This window comes from Aedes aegypti, chromosome 3 (genome assembly GCF_002204515.2).
Source record: "Aedes aegypti strain LVP_AGWG chromosome 3, AaegL5.0 Primary Assembly, whole genome shotgun sequence".
Lineage (NCBI taxonomy): Eukaryota > Metazoa > Arthropoda > Insecta > Diptera > Culicidae > Aedes > Aedes aegypti.
In genome coordinates this window covers 10637333-10649150 of record NC_035109.1, presented here as the reverse complement: position 1 = coordinate 10649150, position 11818 = coordinate 10637333, and the positions used below count along the sequence as shown (strand labels likewise).

The following is an 11818-nucleotide window of genomic DNA, read 5'->3' as shown; positions in this document are numbered from 1 at the left end:
ATACACCGCAAATATACTTCTCATAACACAGTTTTGTTCAGAGAAATGTTGATTTTTGGCAGAGCCACTCCTTAGTGCTTGTGCTAAGACGGTGTAAAAGTTGAGGTTTATACGTGTGATGATAAGGTTTTTTGGTTATTTACTAACATTAACAAGGGTTTCTTAGTAAACAAATGTATGTCAAATACTTATTTCACATAAACGAACATGTTGGTGAAACAGAAATGTTGAAAAAATCATTGATTAATAATAATTTTTTCATGCTTGTTAAAAATGCGCAAAGTTTGGAACTGCGCAAAGTTAGGTGCGTACACGGTATATGTGGAATTTGGAGCAAAAGTGCAAACAGTAATTTTGACAAGGTACCGTGGGGAAAGTGGGTAATGGAAATCGTATGCTTCTACCTAAGCTTATATTTGGCCATCATATGCGTCAATATCAGGTCAACAACAAAGCGCCTCATTTTGCGAACAGGAATTCAAATCGTTCATGTTTATTCAACATTTAGTGGTAATGTTACATAATAACACTTGCTTGGAGCAAGCTACGTTCGCTTGACGATGTTTCAACTCGATTCCACCTTTACATCGTTCTCACTTTCCATCTTAACATCTTCATCCTTACTTTCTTCTTTCACTTCATCAGTTACTGCTGCTGCATCTTTACTTTCTTCTTTCGCCTCTTCTTTCACTGCTTCTGTGTCCTTACTTTCTTCTTTTACTTCTGCAACAACCGCCTTTTCTCCGTTCTCTTCGGCCTGCGTTACATCTTCCGTTACATCGTCGTCCGCTTCATCTTTGTTCGTTTCCTTCTCCGCTTCTGCTTCCTTCTTGGCCTCAAATTTGTTTTTCTCTGCGAATAATATAAAAATTTTAAAAATCCACTTCTAAGACCTTATAAGACATAATTGACGTACCATATTTGGATACATCGGCACCCAGCAGTCGCAGCATGTGCACGGTATCGTGCTGATCGACGTACGCCCTCAAACTTTTCGTTCCACGCCAGCCAACGATGTCCAGCTGCAGATCGTCTTCGTCATACTTCAGCACGCAACTTCCCGGGCCCAGCTTCTGCACACTGTTCTGCGTCTCTTCCGACAGGGTGCTAATTTCCGGCGGCCTCGTCGGATCATTGTTCGACAACAATCGTACCAGATCGTCCCTGCCGATGGACAGCTGTCGGTCTGGGCCGAGGAAACCGATTACACTTGGAAGACCTTCCTGTGCCAACCGGAAGTCACATTCCATGTTGCGATTGTCGCATCGGGCAAACGACTTCACGCCCAGATTGATGAACTTGATCCGTTCCTCGTTGTTGGTGATGACGTGCCGGAGGATCTCCGAACAGAAGTAGATGTTCTTCTTTTTGCCCTCCTTGCAACGGGTTAACAGGTTCTTCGGTTCAAAGGCTGAAATTTTAGAAATTTATTAGCATTTTGGATGAAACCTAACTTTCTACACTGGAAGCGGAAGCTGAAAAAACGTGATTGTTGACTTATTTTTACCTTGAAAATACAATTCTGGTACTATAGCGTCTTCGGAAAAGTTTTTCCAATTTCGATCACGTTTTTTCAACGTCCGTAACACAGTGCGTTATCAATTCTTACCATCGTTCAGTTTGTAGAAATCCTTGATGGAATCGAAAATATCCTCCTGCCCATCGAAGAACACGAACGGATCCTCCTTGAAGCCTCTGCGGTACCTAGGCTTCTTGCGGGCTGGCTCCTCATCGTCCTGTTTCTTGGCATCCGCTTCTTTCGTGGTCTCTGCCTCACTCGTTTCCCATGGAAGTGGTTTCTTCTTCTCCAACAGGGCGATGAAGAAACCTCCGGTGTTCTGCTGGTGTGGCATCACTCGGATGCACTTCTCCAGATTGAACTTGGCCACGTCCTCCGGAGCTGGAGGGAACATCTGCGGACGAATGATGGTGTGATACATTTGCGGTACTTCGTCGAAAGTCTTATAGAACTTCATGTCCTTGGTGGCCGGTTCCCAGTAGGTGATGCCGGGGTTGTGTTTCAACGATGGCAGTAAATGACTGGCATCCACAATTTCCATGGCATCTCCCGTTTGTGTGAGAAGATAATGGAGTACGGCTTCGTTCTCGATGGGATTCAGAGAACATGTGGAATATACCAACTTTCCACCGACTTCCAACAACTCTGCGCCTCTCCTTACAATGCGATATTGCAATCCGTGCAAGTTGCATGCATGCTGAAGGTTCCATTTGGTCCAGATGTCCGGATTCTTACGCATGGTTCCATCACCCGAGCACGGAACGTCACACAGGATACGATCGTACTTCAGTGTTTGCATTTCCCCGGATTCGGTTTTGAGCTTTAGGTTGGGGAAATTGGAACTGTCCGCATTGGTCACCACGCAGCAAGGCGAGCTCAATCTCTTAGCTTGGTGAACCAGCATATAGCACCGGTTATTATCGATATCATTGGCCATGACGAATCCCGTTGGAAGATTTTCCCCGCCAGCATGCAAAGCTTCGATCAACTGAGCCGTTTTCGATCCCGGAGCGGCACACATATCCAACACCTTGTGCTGAGGCTCAACTCCCAGCACCAGTGGCGGTATCATCGAAACGGCTTCCTGTCTGCTGATATTCCCGGAGCTCGTTTCCGCAATCAAAAAGTTGTGCAATTTGTACAAGGGCTCCGAACGCCGAATGTCCTTCCGGGAAAGATCCAACTGCCAGGCAAACTCGTTGGGATACCATCCCAAACACTGCGGCTCCGGAACGTCTTCGCCGTTCTCCCTGAACTCAGCCACCGCCCGGTAATACTCCGAGAAAAACGTATCCTTTATGATCTTCAGCAGGGCACGGGCCTGACTCTTGGAACCGGTGATTCTGAAAGTGACCGGCAAATTGGCACGCAGCTTTCCCATGAATTCATCCCATTCCTCCGGTTTGCAGATGTTCTGGTGTTTGTAGTAGGTCTCGAACGATTCATTGGCGCGGACAATGTCATCGTATGGTTTCTCCCGCCGGGCCGGTTCCGACTCCTGGAATCAAAACATGCAATCAATCACCCGGGTTGAAACATAACCTTCAGCATTCGTGCCTACCTTCTCTCGTAGATCGCGCTTTTTCTTGGCAAACGGATTTTGCTTATTGTTACCACGCCTTTTGCCCATCGTCGTTGAGAATAAAATCACAAGTTTTGCACTTTTTAAATTGAAAATTCGCTGGAAAATCCACTCGAAAAAAAATCTGTTTCACTACCGCTTTGCTGTGCTGGCTGTGGGAGGGAGAATGTTTACAACAGCCGACGAACGAGAACAGCGTGCTTTCTGAGATGCGAACGCAAAGAAGATGACAGCTGCACAAGTTGGGGTGTTACAATCGCTTAATATAAAACCAGTTGCTATAAAATAAGATTATGAGGCTTTCGGCGCTTTCCAATGAGAATATATACCAAGGTGTGGGAGAAGAAGCAATGGCTATGTATTAGTGAAGAAGAAAAACGTAAACAAAAATAACTACGTCACTAATTTACACGGCTTCTTATGGGAGCTCACTCGCTTGTAGTTGTGAAACATTTTGCACCGTACACGGATGTCACACACACTAACTGTATTTTCCACACCTCGGTATATATTCTCATTGGGCGCTTTCGGTTGCGCTCAAGAACCTCAAGAATCCATGAGCCTCTGCGCGTGCCATAAATTCTTTTGGTCTCTTGACTTTTACTGTGCGCCGTGTGTTGGTGCTGTCTCGCTCTCTCTCTCACGGGAAACTTGAAAACAGGGCGTACAGTAAAAGTCAAACGTTTTATAGCATGCAAGGGCTCATCATGATCCTCTATACACGTGCTATAAATTATTTTCTTCTCTGGGTTAAGGCCGCACGGGACGTCATCATAATCACCCTATCCATTTCAAGAAGCAAATCCCAAGAACCACACCATATATCGATGCGAAAATGAATCACTATGATTGATGAAAGATAGGGAAAATAACACGGTCTCCCGTGTCCCCTTAATTTCATAACGCCAAAAATTTTAATTTTTGACACCTGCCAATAAAAATTTACTGGTGGAATGACATAAAATTTTTCGATTTACAACAACGCGCCACAATTACAACATCATTATTGGCTATCCAATATTTTACTCCATTCCATTTTTAAAATGATTTCATGCTCATCTCAATCATAAATTTAAATTTCCCACGAATATTGTAATTATCAATCTGAAACGGCGACAATAAAAATGGATTCCATCCAGTTAAATCTTGCTGGTCTTGTCTGGGATGGTTTAAGATCAATTGGTGATTATTCCGAACAATATAATCATTCATAAACGCTTTTGATCTTAAGAACCCGTGCACAAAACCCTCACTGGCTAAAATATTCCTAAATCAGAATATTTGTTCGGCACTTAGACATAATGGTTTTTTTTTTCGGAGCCTTGACTTAAACTTAATGCACTCAGGAAAGCTAGTGCTGTCAAAAAGGTAAACAAATCGGAAGATTCAATTTTGTGATGCAATTCATTTTATTTAAATTTGTGCCGTTATGTATCTAACTGTTTCATTGGAATAATTGTTATAATAAAGCTCGTCGTGCTTGATCGGTTGTACTTATGTAGAAAACGGTAAGTGATAAGTGTCTGAAAAATGAAAGTTTTTCTCGTGCAGCTCAGCTGTTGTGCACAGCATAGTTGTCCCACTAGAACGGGAAGTTCAGGCAAGAATGGGAAAAGTATGCGATGGTCTGTTAATTCTTCGAGAGGATTTTTTTTCATTTCTATGTTTGCGTTCTGATTAATTCGTGATTCACTACATGATTATGATTATCAACATAATGATATTGATAACCACACGCAGACTGCATTTCTATAACATGCATCAGACAGTTGAGATTTAAGAAGGCTTTAACATGACTTAGCATAGTCTTAGAAGTTTTACGTATGCCTTGACAAGACAAGCAAGATGAGGTTTTAAATATAGGTTTTAATAGACACTACACAGCTCCTTCAAAATACAATTTATTATCAACAAATGTGACCAGCAAATAAGTTTTAACGGGAGCTCTTGTAGATATCTACAAAGCATTTTAAAGTGGGTTTTACCGAAAAGAACGTTTGGCACTTTGCAATGCTTTATTAAATCTGTTAGGAATGAATACATCTCTAATATAACCTCCATAAATAACATCCAAGATCAAAAAGCACTGAAATTGTTACTTGCACGGAAAAAAATCCGTTGCCGGATTCATGAACAAAAAGTCATGATTTCATAAAGTTTTATCACAGACAAACAGACGTAACACTGACGCAATTTCCATCGACCACTCATTTAACAATCATTTCAAATTCGCTATGTTACATATCTGACAACCAGAGGCGCGCGCATCGTTTTTCTTCGTGTTTGACGTTTCACACTACCGCCATCTGCCGGTCTTGTTGCACGAAACACCTTTTCGTGCAACATGCTCGCCAGATGATGATAGTGTAAACTGGGCGATGGATTTTGAAGAAATTTGTTCTAAGTGTTACGTCTGTTTGTCTGTGGTTTTATGTTTCATGATATCATGACCAAAATTGCCACCTTTCGTATCAAAAATAGAAATCATAAATTACAGATGACTAAATCCATGAATAGTGCTTATGTTTCCATGAATTTTATTCATGGTTCCAGCATACATGCTTCATGATTTGAGAATTTTAATTGCCATTTTTCTTTGCTAAAAATTGAAAACGTAACGTACAGCGTTACGGTAAAATACTTCATGATTTCATGACTTTTGGTCATGGTGTATTTTCATAACATGAAAACACACTTTCCTCTCGAAATCATGACTCTTTCTCCTGTTTTAGAGTGCCGCACGGGTAAAAATTGGGGAGGGAAATTTGACTGCCTCATCTTCCCATTGGCGTAAAAATGCACTCGTTTTCTGTGTTGCTTTTCCAACACTTGTATGAGAGATTTGCGTGTTTGTTTTTTACTTTCTGTTTGCTTTAAATATATTTGGTTGGTTTTGAGATCGTTCCTTATGCAAATTTATGAACTTCAACTGTTCCATCATTATCGATTGGCTTTAATGCAGTAATTATAAGTGTGTGTACATTGTTTTGAGTTTCTAAAAACCTGTACTTTTCGCGAATCTTAACTTGATTTGCTGCTAAAACAAAAAGAAGACATGCTAATAAATAGTCGCTACAGCTTAATAAAAGAACATTGGAGAAGAAAATTTACAGAAAACTTAAAATTTTCACTACTTTTAAAGATTTTATCACTATCTGCTAAATATTTGGCCTTTTTTTCTTTACTTGTGTTTGTGAGTGTTTCTGCTTTAATGTATATATGTATTCATTAGATGGGAATTCCTCCATATTTTGTTTAAATTATTTACATTCAAGAGTCGTTGTTGCAATATCATCAAATTTCAGTTCTGAAATCATTGGTTCACCTGACTTTAAAGAATTTGAGCATGTGTGGGTTAAATCAAATATTGGTAAAAAAACTCATATTTTTGTATCAGTTTACTTTCCCCCAGATCAGGCTTGTAAGTCAACATACGAGAGTTTTTTCCTGATAGCAGAAGAAATCATAAATCAACTTCCTCCCGAAAACAAAATGCATATTTATGGCGATTTCAATCAACGTAATGCAGATTTCATTCCTGATTTTGAAAACGAGAGTATTCTACTCCCTGTTGTTGGCGATAATGAAACTTTGCAATTTATTTTTGACAAAACTGCATCCTTAGGCCTTAATCAAATAAATCATATAAAAAATAAACAAAACTGTTACCTAGATTTTTTTTATTGACAAATGTGCATGAAGATTTCTGTGTAAGTGAGTCAATTTCACCATTATGGAAAAATGAAGCGTTTCACACGGCAATAGAATATTCTATGTTTGTGCATATTTATCATACTCCTCACGAATATGTGTATGAGAATATTTTCGATTATAGTAGAGCCAATTATACTAATATTAGACTGAAATCAGATAACGCAAATTGGCAATCTGTTTTGAGAAATCAAAATAATATTGAATCGAGTATACTCAACAAATTTATAGTATATAAACACATAGATATTAAAAACACAATGTAATTTAGAATGGAAATTGTTTGACGTCAAATAAATAAATAAATAAGTACGTTAAAATTTACCGAATATGCCCTACAATCGCGCTTAGACTCGAGATAGGTAGAAGTAAATGCAATTTGGAGAAAAACTCATCCCTCATACAACCAAAACAGAATAGTAGAAGGGTTTGTTCAATTCCGTTCGATAATCCTAATGTAAAGATGTGTTATCCCTCTCTTAAAAGTTACACTAGATGCTTAAAATCTACGCTATTTCATTCACTTTATAATCATTGATATTATTTTTAAAACTTGTTCCAACTATCCAATAAAACCAAGTTTTAAAATATATAAACATTTGTTTTCAACTGAGGAAGTTGGATCTCAGTCAGAGATTTTTTTAAAGAGTTTAGAGCTTAACTTAGGAAAATAAGAAAATAGTACACACTCACCGCGGATTCGTCCTTATCATCACGAGCTTCATCCTCTTCTTCTTGTTGCTGCTGGTCATCAATCGACTGTTTGGAATGCGTCGACTTGGCATCGTCCTGTTCATTATGACTTGCACCGGACGCAGCTGCCGCAACTGCTAAAAACACTTGCTAGAAATCTACATCATATTGTAATTGTAAGTTTTATTGATGTTCAAACTAAAAGTCGTCACAATTCACTAACTTTCCGCCCTTATTCTATCGTTCATCCCACCTTATCCAGCTTTTTAAAACCGCTAATGGCTGCCGCAAGCAGGCTCGCTTTCTGGTAGGGATCGGGAGATTTGACGTTTGGCTTGGGTCATTTCCATTGAACGGACCCAAGCCAAATGTCATATCGTTTGATCCCTACCAGAAAGCGAGGCTTTTCGCGGCAGCCATTGGCGCTCGTAAAAAGCTGGATATCACTATCAAACACTCTCGACCCGGAATGACCTGCTCGGCAATTTGGCAGAAAAATGTCAACTGAACTTTGAACGAAAAATTGTCGTCCCTCTTCGCAAATATCAGAGAAGTAGGTTCAATCCGAACGCCACGGAATCGCGACCCGGATCTGTCGCGAACACCTCCTGTAACGGACCGTAAAAACTGGGGACGTCGTACACACCCGGACATCTCCTGTAACGAACCGTCAGAACTGGGGGCCTCACCGCCAGCGATCGGGGCGTTTTATCGCGCTCCCGCGGGGAACTCAATCTCCCAATCTGAAAAAAGAGAAAAGCCAAAACGAGCGTCGCTCTGGCTCGGTTAGTCCAGACCTTGTTGGGGCGTTCAGTCAGCGCTGTCGGGTGACACACAAACAAAATTAAAACAAAAACATTCTCCGGCATTGGAGCACGTTAACGAGCAACAAGCAGTAAGGTTATTCTCTTCTGCTTACATCGCTTGTTTCTAGTTAACCTAGTGAAAACCCACATCTGATGTAATCCACTAACTTGCGTGGAACATCGTCGAAAAATAAAAGGGTTCTTTCTTAGATCAATGGTGATCATTGATCTTTCGAATTATTCAATACGGGGAGGAAAATGCTTCCTTCGGTCGGCAGGACCGCTACACACCCACCCCCTCGTGACGCATTTTGTATGAATATTTGTCGAATTTTGTATGAAATGTTACAGTTTCAAGGACACCCATCAAGGGGTGGATCACTTCTGATGCATTTGATCTAATGCATGCATTTGGATGCATTTAAATGTACATGTACTGCAAACTTGAGATTTTTTTTGTAGCAGAAGATGATAAACGGGTTCTTATGATGTGTTGCTGGAAAAAAATCTTTCCAGCCTGCTGCTTTTGAAGAGGTAGATTGACGTGCTCTTTGCAGAAACACCAACGTCTTTATTAAACATGCTCATCACAAATGTGAAGCTGCGAAAAAACGTTAAAATAGGAAACATGATTCATAACATCTAAATATTTAATTATTTTATATAGATTATGATTTTATACCAAATGTATATGAACCCGTTTGCTGACAAAAGTGGGTGAACGTATCTGGGAACCCTGACCAGAGCCGGTGACATAACTTTGTTTTGATTTTCTCGCAGAGCACCACATTATTCGGTGCAGGAGTTATCATTGAATTTTGTTGCATTTATCACGAGTTTCCCCAGTAAAAATGGTATTCACCACTGTAGTTAACTTCGTTCGTGCACGAGGACCGGACGAATTCTGGAGGAAGCGGAAAATCTTCAAATTGGCCGCGGTAAGTGCGGATTTGGTCCCAAAACTCAATCCACAAGGCGTACGCAGTGCAAGATAAAACATCGCATAGCGCACATTGAATCCGATAACGATTTGACGTGGTCAAAATTTATACTCTACAGCACTACATCGGTCGTCCACGGAACTGCTACTCGATAACGATCCGAAGCGTGCATCGAGCTTTGGCCTATGCCACCAAGGGACGGGAGCTGAAGAAGCAAGATATGCGAGAACTGTGGACCCAGCGGATTAACGCCGGATGCGAGCAGCACGGAATGCAGTTCGCCGCTTTCCAGGATGGTCTACATAGGAATGAGGTTTTGTTAAATAGGTAATTTTGGTATTTTGATTTATTCAATTTGATGAGTATATTTACATGTGAAATTTCAATTCTAGGAAAGTGTTGGCTGATCTTGCGATTTGGGAACCGAGGACTTTTGAAGCGTTGGCACTTATTAGCCAACAAGTTCCAGAAGATGACGAAGGTAAGAAAATTTTTAAATGTTATGGTAACAATATCTAAGTTGGCTTCAATTGCAGGATCTTCATCTAGCCAATAAGTATAGTTTCATTGTTAAGCAATGAAACGTAAGAATTATTGAATAAAACTAGTTATTGTTTAATGTTCGATACATTCAAATGTAATGAGAAAGCCTTAAAGAACTAAGAGATCTATTTAAATGAGATACCATCGAAAACACAGGTTTCAGAGACCCTAATGTATGCTTCATAATAGTAGTCATAAAGGGGCCTTCCTTAGCCAAGTGGTTAGAATCCGCTGCTACAAAGCAACAGCCGCCCTGAGCGTGAGAAGAACCTCCGCAAATCATGCATTTACCATCCATGCGGTAATGTTTTGTACCTTGACCCCACTTTTGGCACCGACGGCACTGAGTGGGTTTCTGGTAATTTCCTCCAGGTTTCTGGAATTGTTCCCATGTCACACGGATATCGAACATGAGTATTGCTTTTTCTTAAGCTTTTATGATATTTAAATCACTTTTGTTAAAGTGAACTAAACAATATTCCTGAGAAAGCCCTTTCCGAAGAATGCCAAATTGGATTCTCTTTTTCATAATTATTTACTTGGACTGGGGAAAATCGAAGTAAATCATTTGATCTCAGGTGACTTCTAGTCATTTGAAAGACCTTACAAGACGGCTTTGAACAAACGTTCAGTTTTGTCATCATAAGTATGAAATGTGCGCTTCTTCTCTCCAAGAGGTTTGATAAGAAGTTCGCGACCTTTAAGAGTTTTCGGCAAAACGGTACAGTCTTCTTTCTTTGCGATATGGAAGGAAACCTTGGTTCCCCTAATGGAGTTCATGACATCCTGCCTATTTGAATTAATCCTTATGTATCATTTTAGCATCATCCCTATCAAGGCGTTGATAAACGCATGGTGTACACACGAGCCTATCGACCGCAAAGTTTCCAGGCTTGTCATGAAAACCTTTTTTGTTTTCAAATTTTGGTTTCATAAGGCAAATCTATGAATTTCAACCCGATGTCGCTGATGTTCCCTTTGTTCTGTTCAACATGTTGGGTACATAAGGTTCAAACTGCATACTTTTTTGCGTTGACATTTATAGCTCCACCTATATCCGCCAGCAAAAGGTGCTCCAACAGCGACATTCTTCCTCTAGTTTGTGATCTCTATGTAGGGTGACCGTATCCTGAAGATTCAAAATCAGGACATTTGATTATTTTCCTAACTTACCTGATAGTGCCCAACATGATTCGTATTTTTCCAATGATAAAGGCTTGTAATGTCAAAGTATTTATCATCCTGAGGTTTCCTTCACTGATTTTACTGATTTTCTTGAAATATCACTGTTGAAATAAGAGTGTCGGAAAATTTAGCTCTTGAGACAAAAAGATTTTTTTTTTCAAATTTTAAGACTTATTTCTGTTGTAAATAACAAATAAAGGAGATGTTTCCCTTTTTAATAATTATTGGTCGTTTTCTCGAAAGATCTAAAGAAACTAAGTTAGTGGGTATGAATATAAAATCATAGTCAGCATAGACTTATGCTGAGACAACAATCGACACTGTTTCAATTTGCCAGAAGTTCATTAATTATTTTGCTGTGAATGTGACAAGAAAGTTCTCAAGGTTATTATTCAAAGTCAGTAGGAATCCGTTTTGCCCAACTGTCGCTTGAAATTTTAATAAGCATCTCATCACGACCCAAGATATCCTGCAAAAATCTCGTCAGCAATTTACCGATGAATTTCTAACAAACCTGCTTAGTGTCTGATCAAGATGTGGCTATGAAATGGCTAAGAATGTCAGCTAAGTATATATCATAGAACAAAAGACATTGTTGTTACCACCTGTGCTAGAACTAATGATCGGAGTTTCGAAGATTCCTTTTATTCTGATAACGATAGAATGCTGTGAAAATACACCAGAGATGATAGCTTATGTTTAAGTAAGAGTTCAACTGATTCTATTAGCAGTACATATTGGAAACTTCGAACATCAGCTGAATCTGAGGATTTTCTGTGCTGCATCCTAAACGTTTTATCCAACTGGAGTCAATTTCTGAACCACAAAAATCAACATG

At 39.8% G+C, this 11818-nt stretch overlaps 2 protein-coding genes across 2 annotated transcripts; one reads left to right on the top strand and one right to left on the bottom strand.

Annotated features, from left to right (window-relative positions):
• Nucleotides 1-459: 459 nt before the first annotated feature.
• On the bottom strand, nucleotides 460-3334 carry LOC5579023 (tRNA (cytosine(34)-C(5))-methyltransferase). The gene is made up of 4 exons (XM_001664154.2): nucleotides 3081-3334; nucleotides 1610-3017; nucleotides 917-1411; nucleotides 460-852 (listed from the first exon to the last, which is right to left on the bottom strand). The coding sequence occupies exons 1-4, from the start codon at nucleotides 3147-3149 to the stop codon at nucleotides 566-568; spliced, it is 2259 nt and encodes a 752-aa protein (XP_001664204.1). The 5' UTR covers nucleotides 3150-3334; the 3' UTR covers nucleotides 460-565.
• Nucleotides 3335-9059: 5725 nt separating this feature from the next.
• Nucleotides 9060-9871, top strand: LOC5579024 (39S ribosomal protein L20, mitochondrial). Its single transcript, XM_001664155.2, has 4 exons — nucleotides 9060-9249; nucleotides 9371-9579; nucleotides 9645-9733; nucleotides 9789-9871. Exons 1-4 carry the CDS (start codon nucleotides 9163-9165, stop codon nucleotides 9806-9808), a joined length of 405 nt encoding a protein of 134 aa, XP_001664205.1. The 5' UTR covers nucleotides 9060-9162; the 3' UTR covers nucleotides 9809-9871.
• The last annotated feature ends 1947 nt before the right edge of the window (nucleotides 9872-11818 follow it).

What these genes read in the sequence shown, in the direction of transcription:
- LOC5579023 (XM_001664154.2), bottom strand. Translation starts at nt 3,149, where the DNA reads ATGGGCAAAAGGCGTGGTAACAATAAGCAAAATCCGTTTGCCAAGAAA. An exon ending in AGCGCGATCTACGAGAGAAG is followed by an intron (nt 3,018 to 3,080) that starts GTAGGCACGAAT and finishes TTTTGATTCCAG; the next exon opens with GAGTCGGAACCGGCCCGGCG. An exon ending in TGCCGATGTATCCAAATATG is followed by an intron (nt 853 to 916) that starts GTACGTCAATTA and finishes TATTATTCGCAG; the next exon opens with AGAAAAACAAATTTGAGGCC.
- LOC5579024 (XM_001664155.2), top strand. Translation starts at nt 9,163, where the DNA reads ATGGTATTCACCACTGTAGTTAACTTCGTTCGTGCACGAGGACCGGAC. An exon ending in AAATCTTCAAATTGGCCGCG is followed by an intron (nt 9,250 to 9,370) that starts GTAAGTGCGGAT and finishes TATACTCTACAG; the next exon opens with CACTACATCGGTCGTCCACG. An exon ending in AATGAGGTTTTGTTAAATAG is followed by an intron (nt 9,580 to 9,644) that starts GTAATTTTGGTA and finishes TTTCAATTCTAG; the next exon opens with GAAAGTGTTGGCTGATCTTG.